The following is an 18445-nucleotide window of genomic DNA, read 5'->3' as shown; positions in this document are numbered from 1 at the left end:
TCCTCCCTCCCTCCCTCTCTCCCTCCCTCCCTCCCTCCCTCTCTCCCTCCCTCCCTTCCTTCCTTCCTTTGTCCTTCCTTTCTTTCTTCTCTCCCTCCCTCCCTCCTTTCTTTCTCCCTTCCTCCCTTCCTTCCTTCCTTCTTTCCTTCCTTCCTTCCTTCCTTCCTTCCTTCCTTCCTTGTGTCGGGTCTTAGTTGCGGCATGCGGGCTCTTTGTTATAGCGTGCGGGCTTCTCCCTAGTTGTTGTGTGTGAGCTTCCCTCTAGGTGTGGCGTGTGGGCTCCAGGGTGCATGGGCTCTGTAGTTTGCGGCACACAGGCTCTCTCCATGAGGCGCGTGAGCTCAGTAGTTGTGGTGTGTGGGCTTAGTTGCCCTGCGGCATGTGGGATCTTAGTTCCCTGACCAGGGATTGAACCTGCGTCCCCTGCATTGGAAGGAGGATTCTTTACCGCTGGACCATCGGGGAAGTCCCATAGAATTTTGATTTAGAAATTTTAAAAATTTAATTTAATTTTTTATTTTGTTTATTTATTTTGGCCACTCTGTGTGGTTTGTGGGATCTTTGTTCTCCCACCAGGGATTGAACCTGGGCCCTCGGCAGTGAAAACATGGGGTCCTAACCACTGAAGCACCAGGGAATTCCCCCAACTAGAATTTTGATTGGGAATGTTTTTGAATTCCTAGATTAATTTACAGAGAATCGACACTTTCATATTAAGTTGTCCATGAGCAAGGAACAGCTCTCACATAGCAGTTTGCATATTTTTCTTGTGGAATTTGATGCTTTTTTTGGTGACCTAATATATTGTCAGTTTTGGTAAACATTCTTTGTGTGCTTGGGAAAAATGTATATATTCTATTAGATGTAGAAAAATGTAAATATATATATAAGTATATATATATGATGGAAAACATTGAGATGGAAAAATATTACAGTGTGAATTTATTGATTGTTCAGATACTCAAATATCCAATTTTGTCCCTTATTAAGATTCTACCTAGGGAGTTCCCTGGTGTCCTAGTGGTTAGGACTCTGGGCTTTAACTGCCATGGCCTGGGTTCAATCCCTAGTCGGGGAACTGAGATCCTGCAAGTTGCGGGGTGTGGCTGGAAAAAAAAAAAAAGATTCTAGCTAAATTTTTTATTGTTCAGATTCTTCTGGTATACATATATATGTATATATATTTACATAAACTTTTAATTTTAGAATATTTTGTAATTTTCTTCCTTTTAAAAAAAGATTTGTTTATTTATTTATTCTTGGTTGCGTCAGGTCTTAGTTGTGGCACGTGGGATCTTCGTTGAGGCATGCAGGATCTTTTGTTTTGGCTCACAGGCTTCTCTCTAGTTGTGGCTTGTGGGTTTTCTCTTCTCTAGTCGTGGCGTGCAGACTGGGCGGGTGGGCTCTGTAGTTTGCAGCACGCAGGCTCTGTAGTTGAGGCATGCGAGCTCAGTGGTTGTGGTGCACGGGTTTAGTTGCCCCATGTCATGTGGGATTTTAGTTCCCTGACCAAGGATTGAACCCGTGTCCTCTGCATTGCAAGGCGGATTCTTTTTTTTTTTTTGCAAGCCGGATTCTTTACCACTGGACCACCAGGGAAGTCCGTCTAATTTTCTTCTTGCTTTATTCTTTGATCTCTTGGTTATTTGAAAGTATATTGTTTACTTTTCCAAATGTTGGGCGTTTATTTTCTAATTACCTTTTTGGTATTTACTTCCAGTTTAATACTCCTGTGCTCAGAGAACATATTCCATATGATTTATTTTATTTTATTTTATTTTTATTATTTTTTTATTTTTTTAATTTTTTTTTTGGTATGCGGGCCTCTCCCGTTGCGGGGCACAGGCTCCGGACGCGCAGGCTCAGCGGCCATGGCTCACGGGCCTAGCCGCTCCGCGGCATGTGGGATCTTCCCAGGTCGGGGCACGAACCCGTGTCCCCTGCATCGGCAGGCGGACTCTCAACCACTGCGCCACCAGGGAAGACCTATTTTATTTTATTTTTAAAAAATTTGTATTGGAGTATAGTTGATTTACAGTGTTGTGTTTTCCATATGATTTTGATCTTTTGAAATTTGTTATGACTTATTTTTGTCACCCTGTTTATGGTTAGCTTTGGTAATTGTTCCACATACACTTGAAAAGAATGTGAATTCTGCCATCGGCGGTACAGTGTTATAGATTACGTCCACTAGACCATGTTTGTGCATCTTCTGGCTTTAAAGTTAAGTATTTTCTTTTTATTTTATTTTTTTTGTGGTACGCGGGCCTCTCACTGTTGTGGCCTCTCCCGTTGTGGAGCACAGGCTCCAGACACACAGACTCAGCGGCCGTGGCTCACAGGCCCAGCCGCTCGGCGGCACGTGGGATCCTCCCGGACCGGGGCACGAACCCGTGTCACCTGCATTGGCAGGCGGATTCTCAACCACTGCGCCACCAGGGAAGCCCAAGTATTTTCCTTTTTGTGTGTGTGTGTGATTGCCCTTAAGACCTAAATGTCTGTTTATTAACTCTTTTCTTTTCTTAAAAAAAATTATATTTCCTCTAACCACATACTCTTTAACATACTCTTGTAATGTTCTACCTCCCTTCTTGCCTTATATTGTCTAGAATTTTTGTTCTGACTTTTTTATGGGTATAAGTACTTTGTCTTTTTCTTTTTGTTGGAGTTTTTTCCAATAACAATAAATTTCACTAAGGTACCAGTTTATCTTACTTTTTATGTCTTGCATTATTATTCTGTATTTATTTCTCTTCTTTGTGAATGCTTCCTCCAAGAATATTTTCAGTCTGGGACTTTCTGTGACAAACTTTCTGAGGCATTGCATGCCTGAGAATATTTTCATTATGCTCTTTAATTTAATTTAAATGAATTTAATTTAATTCATTTAATTTAAATGAAAACTTGGCTTGATACAAAATTCTAGGTCCAGTACTTTAAGAATATTACTTTATTGTCATCTTGTATCCAGTGTTACTCTTGAAGTTTGATGTTTGTCTGATTCTTTTGTAGGTGTTCTTTACCTTTTGAAACTTTGTAGAATTTTTTGGTCTTATTTTCCATAAATTTTACTGCATTTTAGGCGTGGGTTTTTCCATCACTCTCTTGTTTGGCAATCTTAGATCTTTTAGTCTGTGGTTTTTCATCTATTTGATTGTGGTAAATTTATTTCTTAATGGTAATCTAAAATTATTATTATTTCTTCAACTAATCTCTCTCTTTTTCATTCCTTCTGGAACTCATTTTATTCAGATGTGGGCACCTAGAAAAATTTTGTCTCTAAACTGATAATAAAGCAAACTTTTTTTTTTTTTTTTTTTTTTTTTTTTTTTGCCGTACGCGGGCCTCTCACCGCTCTGGCCTCTCCCGTTGCGGAGCACAGGCTCCGGACACGCAGGCTCAGCGGCCATGGCTCACAGGCCCAGCCGCTCTGCGGCATGTGGGATCTTCCCGGACCGGGGCACGAACCCGTGTCCCCTGCATCGGCAGGCGGACTCTCAACCACTGCGCCACCAGGGGAGCCCAAAGCAAACTTTTTAAAGCACTTTTGATGGCATGCTGAGAACTTTACTGACAGTTACTTGAGTAAACAAGACTTGGTGCTTCTTGTTGCAGACCTCTGTTGACCTGTTGGTACCCGTGTGTCAAGTGGCCCACTTGTCAGGGGATAAAGCCTTGAAGTTGCTTGATGAAAGTTCATTTCCTTTACGACTTAGTAACATCCTTTATCTAATGTGTACTTCAGTGCTCACACTTAGGGTGAGTGTTGCAGTTGTGTACTTGATTGTGCAAGTTAAGGGAATCTACTTCTAAAAAACGAAACTAAGCCCTGGTGCAGAGCTATACCTCCTTAATCAGTGACACATTATAATAATTTTAAATGTGTATATAGAGACAGTAGGAGAAACTTCTTTGAGAGATGTGTGCAGACAAGAGAGAAACTGGTGCGGGGTGGTTTCTATGTAAAAATTTTGAAAGTATTTTAAATTAATTTAAAAATTTAATTTAGTTTTCATTTTTTAGTTATTACTCTTCTATTTAAGCTCCAAGTTTATTAGATGGGAGAATTGAGGAGAAATGATAGTTTCCCAAGACCATATGATTTTAAAGGCAACAGTTCAACTGGAAATGGAAGTGTCTTTCTTTAATTTTTTAATATCTGTTGAGTGACTCGATGTTCCAGACACTGAAGATAAAGGAGTACACAAGACTCTTAACCTCAGCTCCTTGGCAAAATATTTTTATTTAAAAATTATGAAATAAGTATTTCAAATAATATGGAAGTGAACAGAAAAAAAAAGGACTTTCCCCATCTCCCCTAATTCTTTTAGCTCGTTCTTCCTAGGGATAATCACCGTTAAAGCTGGTGTACATCTTTCCAGACCATTGCACATGTATGTATGGGTTATTTATATGTGTATGTATGCATATATATATAAAATAATAATAATTATTATTATTATCTTTTTTTGACTGCACCACTGAACTTTCAGGATCTTAGTTCCCTGACCAGGGATTGAACTCTTGGCCCCTGCAGTGGAAGCGCGGAGTCCTAACCGCTGGACCGCCAGGGAATTCCCTATATGTGTATACTTTTAACAGAAATAGAATCATACCTTATATACTATTTATGATAGTTAATTTTTCTACTTAATTACGTATCATGTACATTCTTTCATATCTGTCCTTCTTGCTGGCTTTTTAACATTTTGTTGTATCATTATACCATCATTTTAACTTTTCCCTGTTCGTACACAGTTGTCTCCATGTTTTTAATATTATAAATAATGTCACATAAAATGACCTTTCTCTTTTAGAAGCGGAAATAAATACTGAGTCAAAGGTATACTGTACTTTAAATTTTTATAGGTTTTGCCAAATTGTTCTGTAAATAGGCTAAATCAGTATGCACCCCTCTCCCCAATACTCTCAGCACTGTTAAGTTTTTATATACCTTTTACTGGCCGATTTAAGGAGTTAGGATTTAAGTTTCTTGAAGGGCAGAGTGTTTAATCATCAAGTATCTTTAGTATCTAAAACAGTAACAGGTGTTAATAAATTTTGTTTGTGGAAGGAATGGATCCCTGAAGATAATTAATAAGCTTATGAAATTATGTTAACACTACAAAGCCAAACAAGTATCCTTACTTGAGACTGTATCCACTGTCAGGCTGCAGGTGTAATATTTGTTACTTATACTTCTTCACCTGGTTCTAACAATCTTATGAGGTAAATAGTAGTTTTTGAATTACAGTGGTAGTGCTGAAATAGACTGGTTCTGTCTAACTTTTAAGTCTGTGGCATTTTTCACTATGCCTATTGTCTCTTTGTCATTAAAAAATTTTTTTTTTATTATTTATTTTTGGCAGCTTTGGGTCTTCATTGCTGCACGTGGGCTTTCTCTAGTTGTGGCGAGTGGGGGCTACTCTTTGTTGTGATGCACGGGCTTCTCATTGCTGTGACTTCTCTTGTTGCAGAGCACGGGCTCTAGGGCGCACGGGCTTCAGTAGTGGCGGCACGTGGGCTCAGTAGTTATGGCGCACGGGCCTAGCTGCTCTGTGGCATGTGGGATCTTCCCTGACCAGGGCTCGAACCCATGCCCCTTGCATTGCCAGGCGGATTCTTAACCACTGCGCCATGGGGAAGTCCCTCTTTGTCATTTTAAGTAATGTAATATTTTCAGGTAAAAGAATTATCTTCCAGGAAGAAAAATGCAGTTTAAACTATAATAGGTTATTTTTATCTTTTTACAACACCTCAGCTCACTTCTCTATATTTTATTCCCTTTCTGTATTCTTTCATGATGATTGTTTAGAAATATTAAACTAGTAAGCCATTGCTCTTGGGATATTTGAGGAAATTTTAGGACATTTTGTGTGCCTGAAGTTTTAGGACTTTGTAGAATAGTACTGGCTCTAAGAAAATAAACAGCAGTGTGAGTTTTGTTTCCTGAAGTCATGGTAACTGCTGCCTCTGTGAATTCTTTTTACAAATGAAAGAAAAAGAAATTGACTGAACTTCTAAGCTCTCTCATAAAAACAGGAGTACCTATTTTTAAGAAAGGTAGAAAAAAAGGCTGTCTTATAAAGGAAATTGGAAAAGATTGATTGATTGTACCCATATACTTTCTGATCTAACCTGTTGGCACTTCCTATTCTGTTTTTTCTTGTCTCTTGAGGATCTTTTTCTCATCAGTTATCTTGCTCTTTTTTTTTTTTGGCCTTGCTGTGTAGCTTGTAGGATCTTAGTTCCCCAACCAGGGATCGAACCCGGCATTGAGAGCGCCAAGTTCTAACCCATCGACCGCCAGGGAATTACCCTGTTTAAAATTTTATTTTATTTTATTCTCTTCTGTGGTTCCTTTTCTTCTGTTTACAAGAATCCAGGTCTTCTTTTACAAAAAGAAAATCCTTCACTGCCTTCTTTGACTTTGTAACCTATTTAAGCCTATTATCTTATTCTTCTTAATTCTGACACATAAGAGTAGCTCTGTAGTTTATCAGCTGTACATTCTTAACACTCACTGGGTTCTTCACTTAGTGATTTCCACCTCCTCAGCATTTTGCAGAAATTGCCCTTCCACCTCAGCATTTTGCAGAAATTGCCCTATCAGAAGTTACAGTGACCTCCTAATTACCAATCCACATGTTTATCAGCTTTCATCCTGTTTAGTCTCTTTGTTTTTTAAATTTAATTAATTTATTTAATTTATTTACTTTTGGCTGTGTTGGGTCTTCATTGCTAAGCGCGCGGGCTTTCTGTAGTTGCCGTGAGCGGGGTCTACTCTTTCTTGCGGTGTGTGGGTTTCTCATTGCGGTGGCTTCTCCGTGTGGCAGAGCACGACTTCTCCGTGTTGCAGAGCACAGGCTCTAGGGCGCATGGACTTCAGTAGTTGTGGCACGTGGGCTCAGTAGTTGTGGCGCACAGGCCTAGCTGCTCCGTGGAATGTGGGGTGTTCCTGGACCAGGGCTCGAACCCATGTCCCTTGCATTGGCAGGCGGATTCTTAACCACTGCACCACCAGGGAAGCCCCATTGTTTAGTCTTTTTGGAACCAACTTCCGCTCCCCCTGTTTGAGTGAGACACTGTATTTTTCTTTAGTTTATATGAGATCCTTTCTGCTTATCCCTTTTGTTTAAAAAAATAAATAAATAAATTTATTTATTTATTTATGGCTGCATTGGGTCTTCGTTGCTGTGTGTGGGCTTCTCATTGCGGTGGCCTCTGTTGTTGCGGAGCACGGGCTCCAGGCACGCGTGCCCCAGCAGCCGTGGCTCGAAGGCTCCAGGGCACAGGCTCAGCAGTTGTGGCACATGGGCTCAGCTGCCCTGCGGCATTTGGGATCTTCCCGGACCAGGGCTCGATACCCTTGTTTCCTGCATTGGCAGGCGGATTCTTAACCACTGCGCCACCAGGGAAGCCCCTGCTTATCCCTTTAATGTAGGCATTTTTTAAATGTTTTGACTTTTGCTGTCTTGTTTTTTATTCTATGTATTATTACCTGTGACGCTTTTATTACAATTTCATATCTATCTCTAGTCCTCACATCACTCTATCTCAGAACTGCATTTCCGACAGTCTGATAGACATCTCCCTACATTTCTGGCTAGAATTCTAAACCTTATTTTTAAAATTGGAATTCACTGTTACATTTCTCCCGTCAACATATGTGTCCCTTCCCCCACCTTCCTCCATAGCTCCTAAAACACAAAAACCACTTTTTACACCTGCCCAGTCTTTATTTTGAATATTGATATTACTAATATTTTAGTTATTCAGCTTTCTGTAATCAGTTTCTTATTTTCTACTTTTACAGTTCTATATGAGGCCATCATCAAGACTTGAATTAATCTATTGGTCTGCTAATTCACTTATTTCCTTGAATTTTTCATTTTTTAACGCTGTACTTGGGTACATTCTTTTTGTCTTTACATTGAAGTACAGGTTCTGGATTTCTGACAAATTGTGATCTGGGCAGGAAGCCTTCCCTGAAAACCAGGGCAGCATAAATTCTTCTCTGTTTTATTGTTTTCCACTTCTTTTACCTATTTTTAAGATTTATGGTAGAATAGTGTTCAGTATTTGTGGTAGCTGATGAGTATGGTTTAAGAAACTCTTAAGACTCAAGGAGAAAATCATTTCTGTAAATTGGAAAAATTTTCTGCCTGATTTTAGAAGGTTAGAGTTTAAGAGAAAAAGTCACCTAGGTGGGGATGACTTAACTTTTCATTGTACTTTTACTTTCTGTAGGTTTGATGCTATTACTCTTACTCTTATACTTCTCTTGGAAGTTATCTCATCCTTGAATCATGTTCCTCTACCATTCTGTGTTACATTACTGTTACAAAATAAAGTCCACGTGATTTATGATGTCTTCCTTCATCTCTGTTAGCAGTTATCATTTTTTGCTTTCAGAGAATTGTGTATTTCTATTATAGTACTTAGTATAATATGCCGTATATCATTACTGTGACTGTTTGTGAACTCAACAGATTGTGTATTGGGTTGTAAGTAGGTTTTACCCTTTTTTTTACCATCCCCCCCCCAACCCCCATGTCTTATGTACCCAGTAGGTCCTCAACAAATGTTTGTTAAATGAAATTATCCCCTTAGTTTGAGATGCCTTTCCTGCTCGTGGATTGTAATCACTCTGACACACATTGCTAAATGACTATGGGTAGGTTGCATAATCTCTCTTAAATATTTTTGTCCTGAAACTGGCAACGCCTTCCCTCAAAGGGTTAGGTTATAATTAACTAGTAAAATGCTTTGAAGAAGTTAAAGTTGAGCATTATGATCATCCTATTAAAGGTGAACTGTTAGTATCAGGTTTGTAGGTAAAAACTTTCCCAAAGCTTGAAGTTAATTAATTGGTGTTGAAGTAATTATTTTGTAGTATTTACATTTTGGTTATTTGCTTTATTTAAATCCCTGTATTTCTTTGGAGGGAAGGAGTCTTTTGTAATGCTATTTATTCTGAGGTCTCTGTCACTGATCCAAGTCACGATTGAAACCCTTTCATTGTTAGAGTGGTATAGTAGTGCAGTGCAGCAGTTAGGATGATGTGTGTCATATTATACTTGAACTGTTTTATATGCCAGAGGTCCTCAGACTTTCGTGTACTAAGAATCATTCAGAGGCCCTCATTTAAAATATACCACCTCCAGAGCTCTAGTTTAGCAGGTTATGTTTGTTTAATGAGAAGTCAGTTGCTTTATGATTCAGTTAGTATGTGGACAACACTTTGAGAGACACTCCTGAATGCAACTATAAAAAGCCAGTAGAACATAAGAGAATGAGTAATAAATAAACACCAACTCATTTAAATCGATATTCAAAGAGTTATATAATAACTCACATTATTTAAAAAATGGCTAGACTTCAAATATTTTACTATTTTGTCTTTAATTCAATAAGTACATAGTACTCATTCTCAGAGTGTGTTTGTGAAACTTCAGTACCTACAGATGCTCCATGAAAAAAGAGCTTGATCAAATAAGCTTGTGAAATGTTATATACTGTCTTCCATACTTAGAGCTATACTGCATATTAACCTTTTTTTTTTTTTTGGCGGCACCTCGCGGCATGTGGGGTCTTAGTTCCCTGACCAGGGATTGAACCGAAGCCCCTTGCATTGGAAGCCTGGAGTCTTAACCACTGTACTGCCAGGGAAATCCCTGCATATTAACATATTAAAGACTATTACAAGTCCTGAAGCAAAAAACCTTGGACCTCATTGTTTCTCAAATTTATTTGTCTATGAGCCTTTCTTTGTTTCTCCTAATAATTTCTATTAATTTACAGAACAAACTTGGGAAAGTCTTGCCTTTTTTTTCTTGGTATTGTGTGGATTTAAAAAGAAGTAGGGTATTTTTTATAATTAAAGAACTTAAAATCTTGCTCGAATGTCAAGATTTGGATGTGACACTTTAAACATGGTAAATATATAATGCTAAATTTAATATAATTAAGTGCCAAAATGTAGAGTTGCAGCTAGCAGAGGGAAAAAGGTCAATTTAGGTTAGATTCTTCAGGTAAGATTTTGAGGGACAGATGGGTCTTGAAGGATGAGTTGTGGGGTTTGATGAGGAAAATGCTGGTTGGACTATCTAAATTGGTAAAGTAGTTTACAGGTATTAGTTTCTTTATTCACGAATATGTCTTAGCTTAGAACATATGACAGTGCTTCCTCAGTGACTTATTTGTTGAATGTGTTATATTGTAATGCTTTTCAAACTAACCTGTATAAGAATTATCTGGGGAATCTTGTCAAAAATGGTTTCTGATTGGATGGGTCAGGGGTGGAGCACATTTGAAGTGACAAATGTAGAGGCTGATCAAGTCTTGGATCAGTAGTTGATTAAGAAAGATGACCTTTGAGGCACACTTTAACCTTGGTATTTTATAAATATTCTGGGGTGGAGGGTCTGAGGTAGTAGACAGAGAACAGTATTAGCAATGGAAGGACCTAAATTCTAGTTGTTGTTTTTTTCCCGAGTTCTGTCAGTCATTTGTTAGCCATATGACCTTGGGCTAGAGTTAGTTAACTTATGTCTGAGCTTCTCTATTTACTCTGTTAAAGGGTGGGGTTGGAGAAGGCAAGGGCCTGAGGAAGTGAAATAATACAATTTAAAAAAAGCCCATTTCTGTGACCTCTCTGGTGGTCCAGTGGTTAAGAATCTGCCTTCCAATGCTGGGGACGCAGGTTCGATCCCTGGGGGAACTAAGATCCCACATGCCATGGGGCAACTAAGCCCGAGTGCTGCAACTACCGAGCCCACGTGCTCTGGAGCCCGCATGCCACAACTAGAGAGAAGCCCGCATGCCTCAACGAAAGAGCCCGTGCGCTGCAGTGAAAGTTCCTGTGCACTGCAACTGAGACCCAACTCAGCCAAAAAAAAAAATAAATAAATAAATAAAGTAAAAAAAAAAAAGAAACATCCATTTCTTAAGTACATTAAGCATGTTTACTGTTAAATACTATTACATGATTGAATTGCATCTTAAATGGTTTTTCCCACCTCTACGTGGGATGGTTTGGAAGTAGCTAACTAGTTTTTCTGGGGAACTTAAACTAATAAGTGGAGGTGTATGTTACACAACTAACATGTTTATTATCCTTATTTATAGGCAGTTTGATGTTTGAATTTCTAATTGTTTTTTCCTTTGTACCTTTTAGTATGAATGTGGTCTTGTGGCTTTAAACCTAGTTCATGGTAAATTGTATTACAGCACAAAATAAAAAAATTGGTCTTTTTGTGAAAAACATTTTAGTAAGTGGATATTAATTCTATAGGTTATAGTTGGATACCTTTAAACATATATTGCAAGTATTTCTCATGTTTGTTTGCAAGTGGCTACATTTTGACTAATTATTTATGTAATGTAGTTGTGTTGCTTTGGGAACATATGATACAGAAATGACACTTATGAAATGGATAGTTTTTATATTTTTTTCTTTTTTTAAAATTTATTTATTTTTGGCTGCATTGGGTCTTCGTTGCTGCATGTGGGCTTTCTCTAGTTGCGGCTAGAGGGGGCTGCTCTTTGTTGTGGTGCGCAGGCTTCTTATTGCAATGGCTTCTCTTGTTATGCAGCCCGGGCTCTAGGCACGCGGGCTTCAGTAGTTGTGGCGCGCGGGCTCAGTTGTGGCTCGTGGGCTCTAGAGTGCAGGCTCAGTAGTTGTGGCGCGCGGGCTCAGTTGTGGCTCGTGGGGTTTAGAGTGCAGGCTCAGTAGTTGTGGCGCACGGGCTTAGTTGCTCCGCAGCATGTGGGATCTTCCCGGACCAGGGCTCGAACCCGTGTCCCCTGCATTGGCAGGCGGATTCTTAACCACTGCGCCACCAGGGAAGTCCCTATATATTTTTCTTAAAAGAAATTTGTAGCATAAAGAGAAATAACTCAAAAATGTTTAAATGGTAGTATATTGAAAATGATCATACATGATTTTGAAATACTGATCGATAATCTTAAGTGATAAAGTATTAGCATATGAATTAAATCTTCTCTAAAGAAAAGGTAACTCGGGCTTCCCTGGTGGCGCAGTGGTTGCGCGTCCGCCTGCCGATGCAGGGGAACCAGGTTCGCGCCCCGGTCTGGGAGGATCCCGCGTGCCGCGGAGCGGCTGGGCCCGTGGGCCGTGGCCGCTGAGCCTGCGCGTCCGGAGCCTGTGCTCTGCAACGGGAGAGGCCGCAGCAGGGGGAGGCCCGCATACCACAAAAAAAAAAAAAAAAAAAAAAAAGGTAACTCTTTCTTCCACTCTCTTCCCCACCTGTCCAACTTCCAAGGAACTGGGTGGCAAAGAGGAAAGCTGCTCCTCAGAGACAGTGGCTCCCCTAGTTTGAAGGCATGAAGCTAGGGAGGGATTAGCGGAAGTGTGATGGATGATGGAGGTCTCGGGTTGAGAGATTGGTTACATTAAACAAATTAATTAATTGAAAGAGCAAATGAATAAATGTATTTGAAGATAATGGAAGTCGTGTTTCTCATTGGAAAGGACTTACAAACATAAAAAGGAAAAGTCTAGAAAGAAACTTAAGGTATGGAATTAGTTGAAAGCATTGGTGTACCCACATTTTTAAAATTATTATTTATGCACAGATAAAGAAATAGGTATAGATGTCTATATTTCTATGTATCTATATAAATTAATATATTTCCTAGCTTTCTCTGCTGAGAGGACTCAATAACAGTGAAACCCCAGTAACATTGAGCACACCTAGTGCCCAGATGTTGATTTCTGAATACTATCCTTGACTAAAAGGAACCTGAGCTTAATTTCTAGGGTCAGGAAAGGAGAGTACAAGATAAGTCTACAGATTTCTTTTGTGCCAGAAATTAAGGAAGTACTCAAAATGATGGGGACATGTCAAAAGAATATTGGAACCACTTTGAAAGGACTCCTGATGGCCAAATCTTGTATAATTTGAGCAAAGAAATAGAGTAATGGATTAAAACCCACAGAATAAAGTAAGAATCCATGAATCCATACTGATATAAATAAATGAGTGAATGAATTGAGTAAGGAGGGTTGGGGAGGAAAAATTCTTTTTATTTATTTTTTGGTTGCGTCGGGTCTTAGTTGTGGCACTCAGGATCTTTTGTTGCAGTGTGCAGGCTTCTCTCTAGTTGTGGCACGCAGGCTCATTAGTTACGGTGTGTGGGCTTCAGAGTGCGAGGGCTTAGTTGCCCCGTGGCCTGTGGGATCCTAGTTCCCTGACCAGGGATTGAACCGGTGTCCCCTGCATTGCAAGACAGATTCCTAACCACTGGACCACCAGGGAAATCCCGGGAAAATTCTTTAAAGTAGGATGCCAACTAAAACATATAGGAGTGATACGATTAGATAATTACCACCATGATGGTATTGGATAAAGGCAAGAGTAGTCAATGAATGCTGTGGCTAGTGGGTGGAGGTTTGATGAGGAACAGGATATTGGTGAATTATCAGAATGATTTCACATAAACTAATCAAATACAAAGGGAAAAACTGACTTTACGGTGGAGAAACCTGGCAGACACCAACTTGACTAGGTGATCAAGGTTATACCTAATGATGGGTAGGTATAGTATGCATAATATCATGTCTGTATATTCTTTCTATGAATGTTATGGCCTGAATTGGGTTACAAGGAATATCAAATAGTCCCAGTCTGATAGTCATCCTGGAAAACAAAAAGCCTATATTCTTTACAGTCAAGGGCATGAAAATGGGGAAAGATTAAAGGATTGTTCCAGATAGAAGGAGACAGAGGAGATCTGATAAGTACATACAATATATGTTCCTGGATAGGATCCTGAACCAGAAAGGAAAGAGAGACCTTGTTGGGACATATGATAAAATTTGAATGTGTCTGTGGACTGGCTCTGTGTTATATCAATGATGATTTCCTAATTGGGAGGGTTGAATGATGCTAATATAGCAGAGTGTTCTTATTTTGGGTGTTACACACTGGAGTATTTAGGAGAGGAATGATGAATCATGTCATAAAAAGTTGTATCTACACATTCTGTAGGCTTGAAACTATTTTAAAATAAAAAACTAAACATACTTTTCTGAGGATAAATTTATCTTTCTAACTTTTTTGTTTGGGTATTTACAGATTATTACATTTTGCTACACTTGTAGAGAGATTCCTTCAGTAAATGTTTATTGGTTGAATAAGCACTGTACTTTATCCAAGAATTTAAGAATTCTGTGAATTTTAATAGGATAATAAATACATTTTAAACTTTGTCTTTCAGAAAGCTGAAGTTGATGGTAGTTTAAGTGATAGCCATGTGTCTCCTCCAGCCAAACGCACTTTGAAACAACCTGATTCTGTTTGCAAAGACAAATCAAAATCACGAAGTACTGGTCAGCGAGAGGAATGGAACATATCAACTGGACAGGCCAGGTAAGAATGGAGAACTCCTCCATTGTTTTTTCATGAATTATTTGATGTGATTCGGGGCTGATAATTGCTAATTTTCTTAAATTGTAAAGCCACCTGGCTAGAAATACTTATAAATTGTATTAAGCTTATTTTATAATTTCTGTATGTAATTTTATTTTCTTTAAATATGTCAAAAATATATGTAGTATGTCATAGAAACTAATATTACTAAAACAATAAGAATTTTGATAGGTCTTGAATGTGCATACGTGTTTATAGTCCTGAAAATTTAGATAAAAACTTATGGTTAAAATTATATTTTTTACTTGAAAATAAGATAAAATCTCCCTTTCCTAAAATTATTAAGTATTCCACTTGAATTGGTATACTAAAATGTAATAAAATCTAAATTAAATTTTAAAGAAATCTTTTCATCTATCTGGTTTTCAACTTAAATTTGCTTTGTGTCTGTTTCGATATGTATTAGAAAACAATTTTACTCAGTTAACCAAAGTAAGTGGTACTAATTTAATGTACATAGGATAGGTGTACACACACTCAGAAAAGATTTAAATTTTGAGCTTAGAGTCTTTAGCTTCTCTTTTTTCCAGTGTTTGTTGTAGAAGTGCTGATGATGTGCCAACTGCAAACCAGAAGTAAAAGGGAATTCCTTTTTGACAATATTTTGATTTTATGTGTGTAGGTAAATTCGGGATACTCTTAGGCTTTAATGAAAATTATCTTTGCAGTTATATAGATTTTGACAGGCATTGTAGATTTACTAGTCTCTAAAGAGTCTTCACCTATTTTAATATGTATTTAAAATTTTTAATTTTGCATTGTCTGGGAGTCAAGTAGAAGATTATGTGAATCATAGTCTATTGATTTTTTTTTTAACTTTACCATACTCCTTCATCTGTGAGATGAAACAGATGCAGATAACTATAATGATGTTACTTAAAATAAGTACAGCCCTTTAATTACACTTGTACACTTGATCTACCTGTTGTAATCTGTATCCTGTATTTATTAAATGAGTGAATCAAGCTTCTTTTTTTAGTAAATGTTCTAAAAAGTGTTCTTGTAGTGTTAAAAGATTGACCTTTAATTGTAAGATAATTTTAACAGTTTAATTCAGGTGTAAGTCTCTGATACCATAGATTTCCCACATCTTATCTACTCAAATCTTTTATGTAAATTAATCTTGATCATGTCTCTCATGTACAAAGGCTTAAAATTTTTTTGAGGGGAGAGAGTTCTGCTTCCATTTAGGTACCTTAGAGTTTGATATTCCTTTAAAAAATATTAAGTACATTTTGAATAAAAAGCTTAAGAAATAATGAATACTAATAAAATTTACTGGTTTTTTTTTTTTGGCAGGAGAATAATGTTTAGCAGTTCACACAATTTTTTTTTTTTTTTTTTTTTTTTTCCCGTACGCCGGGCTCCTCCCGTTGTGGCCTCTCCCGTTGCGGAGCACAGGCTCCGGATGCGCAGGCTCAGCGGCCGTGGCTCACGGGCCCAGCCGCTCCGCGGCATGTGGGATCCTCCCAGACCGGGGCGCGAACCCGTGTCCCCTGCATCGGCAGGCGGACTCTCAACCACTGTGCCACCAGGGAAGCCCAGTTCACACAATTTTAAAGTTTTTTAAGTTAAACTTTCATCAAGGGATGTGATTAAGTGCTACACTGTTAGAATTAGACTCTTTTAGTTTTTCAGATGACCTGAAAAGAAAATGCCATTTGACCTATCAGATTCAACAGAAATGAATTTTAGGGAAACTTGTAGTTAAAGATATTTTAGATTTTGAGATAGTATAAATACAAAAATCAGGATTTATTTGAAGGCTTGTATTAATTTTTATGTCATGAACCTGAGAATCCTAATTCCTTTATTTTGGTACTCTAAAGTCTTAAGAGCATCTAAGGTAAAATGACTTTCACAAAAGTTCTTTCACAAAAATAATTTGTTAAAATACAATTCATTGGAGGAAAATTGAATATAGATAAGAATTAGCATTAGCTATGAAAAATAATGAATCCTAAAGAACTTTGTTAACAACCACTATATTCTTTTTTTTTTTTTTTTTTTTTTTTTTTTGTGGTACGCGGGCCTCTCACTGTTGTGGCCTCTCCCGTTGAGGAGCACAGGCTCCGGACGCGCAGGCTCAGCGGCCATGGCTCACAGGCCTAGCTGCTCCGTGGCATGTGGGATCTTCCTGGACTGGGGCATGAACCCGTGTCCCCTGCATCAGCAGGCGGACTCTCAACCACTGTGCCACCAGGGAAGCCCTGCAAGATTTTTAAAATATATGTTTTTTGTTTGTTTGTTTGTTTTTTTTGTGGTACGTGGGCCTCTCACTGTTGTGGCCTCTCCCGTTGCGGAGAACAGACTCCGGACGCACAGGCTCAGTGGCCATGGCTCACGGGCCCAGCCGCTCCGCGGCATGTGGAATCTTCCCAGACCGGGGCACGAACCCGTGTCCCCTGCATCGGCAGGTGGATTCTCAACCACTGGGCCACCAGGGGAGCCCCACTATATTCTTTTTTTAAAACAAGTTACTTACTTCTTATTTATTTATTTATTTATTTATGGCTGCGTTGGGTCTTTGTTGCTGCGGGCGGGCTTTCTCTAGTTGCAGCGAGCAAGGCCTACTCTTCATTGCGGTGCGCGGGCTTCTCATTGCGGTGGCTTCTCTTGTTGTGGAGCACGGTCTCTAGGCACACGGGCTTCACTAGTTGTGGCACACGGGCTCAGTAGTTGTGGCTCGCAGGCTCTAGAGCGTGGGCTCAGTAGTTGTGGCACACGGGCTTAGTTGCTCCGTGGCATGTGGGATCTGCCTGGACCTGGGCTCAAACCCGTGTCCCCCTCCATTGGATTCTTAATCACTGTGCCACCACGGAAGCCCAACAACCACTAAATTCTTTAAAGAAACTACTGTTGATTGGTGAAATAACTTATTTATTTAAAAAAATTTTTTTTAATTTATTTTTGGCTGCGTTTGGTCTTCGTTGCCGCGTGTGGGCTTTGTCTAGTTGCGGCAGCTGGGGGCTACTCTTCGTTGCGGTGTGTGGGCTTCTCATTGCGGTGGCTTCTCTTGTTGCGGAGCATGGGCTCTAGGCGCGCGGGCTCAGTAGTTGTGGCATGCAGGCTCAGTAGTTGTGGCTTGTGGTCTCTGGAGCGCAGTCTCAGTAGTTGTGGTGCACGGGCTTAGTTACTTCACTGCATGTGGGTTTTTCCTGGACCAGGGCTCGAACCCATGTCCCCTGTATCGGCAGGCAGATTCTTAACCACTGTGCTACCAGGGAAGTCCCGAAAATTTTGTTTTGTGGTCAGATGATGAGGAAGTAGTGAGGTGAGGCAGAAATGTTATCACCACTGCTGAGGCTCATTAGAATGAAGGCTGGTAGTGGTTAAAGTCTTTCCAAGTGATTGCTTTTGCTGAATTGAGGTTTAAAATTCTCATAAATCATTGAATGCCTTGGGTTTATGTGGGAAAGGGAGAATAAGTAATGATTTTTGAGTCTGATATTGCATTTGTAGTGTGCTTCACATAATTAAAGGTGTAGAAACTTTTAATGTAATAATTATCTAATGCAGAGTGATACTGTCTCCTTTTAAAAAATTTAGGATACAGAGATATAGGGAAGTATCCCCCACTCACACCCCCTTTTTTTTTTAACATCTTTATTGGAGTATAATTGCTTTACAATGGTGTGTTAGTTTCTGCTTTATAACAAAGTCAATCAGCTATACATATACATATATCCCCATCTCTCCTCCCTCTTGCGTCTCCCTCCCTCCCACCCTCCCTATCCCACCCCTCTAGGTGGTCACAAAGCACCAAGCTGATCTCTCTGTGCTATGCGGCTGCTTCCCACTAGCTATCGATTTTACACTTGGTAGTGTATATATGTCCGTGCCACTCTCTCAGTTTGTCCCAGCTTACCCTTCCCCTTCCCCCTGTCCTCAAGTCCATTCTCTAGTAGGTCTGCGTCTTTATTTCCGTCCTGCCCCGAGGTTCTTCATGACCTCTTTTTTTTTTTTTTTTTTTTTTTAAGATTCCATAT

At 39.2% G+C, this 18445-nt stretch overlaps 1 protein-coding gene across 2 annotated transcripts in view; it reads left to right on the top strand.

Moving 5' to 3' along the window:
- The window catches only part of ATAD2B (ATPase family AAA domain containing 2B), a 148942-nt gene that overhangs the window by 8105 nt on the left and 122392 nt on the right, over positions 1-18445 (top strand). For both annotated transcript variants that reach the window (XM_024118530.3, XM_024118529.3), the window contains exon 2: positions 14245-14396. In XM_024118530.3, coding sequence (XP_023974298.2) covers positions 14245-14396 — 152 coding nt within the window. The remainder of the gene's footprint in view (positions 1-14244; positions 14397-18445) is intronic.

The sequence above is a fragment of the Physeter macrocephalus genome, chromosome 12, assembly GCF_002837175.3.
Source record: "Physeter macrocephalus isolate SW-GA chromosome 12, ASM283717v5, whole genome shotgun sequence".
Lineage (NCBI taxonomy): Eukaryota > Metazoa > Chordata > Mammalia > Artiodactyla > Physeteridae > Physeter > Physeter macrocephalus.
Note: the sequence above shows the minus strand (reverse complement) of the source record. Positions and strands in the feature narration are given on the sequence as shown.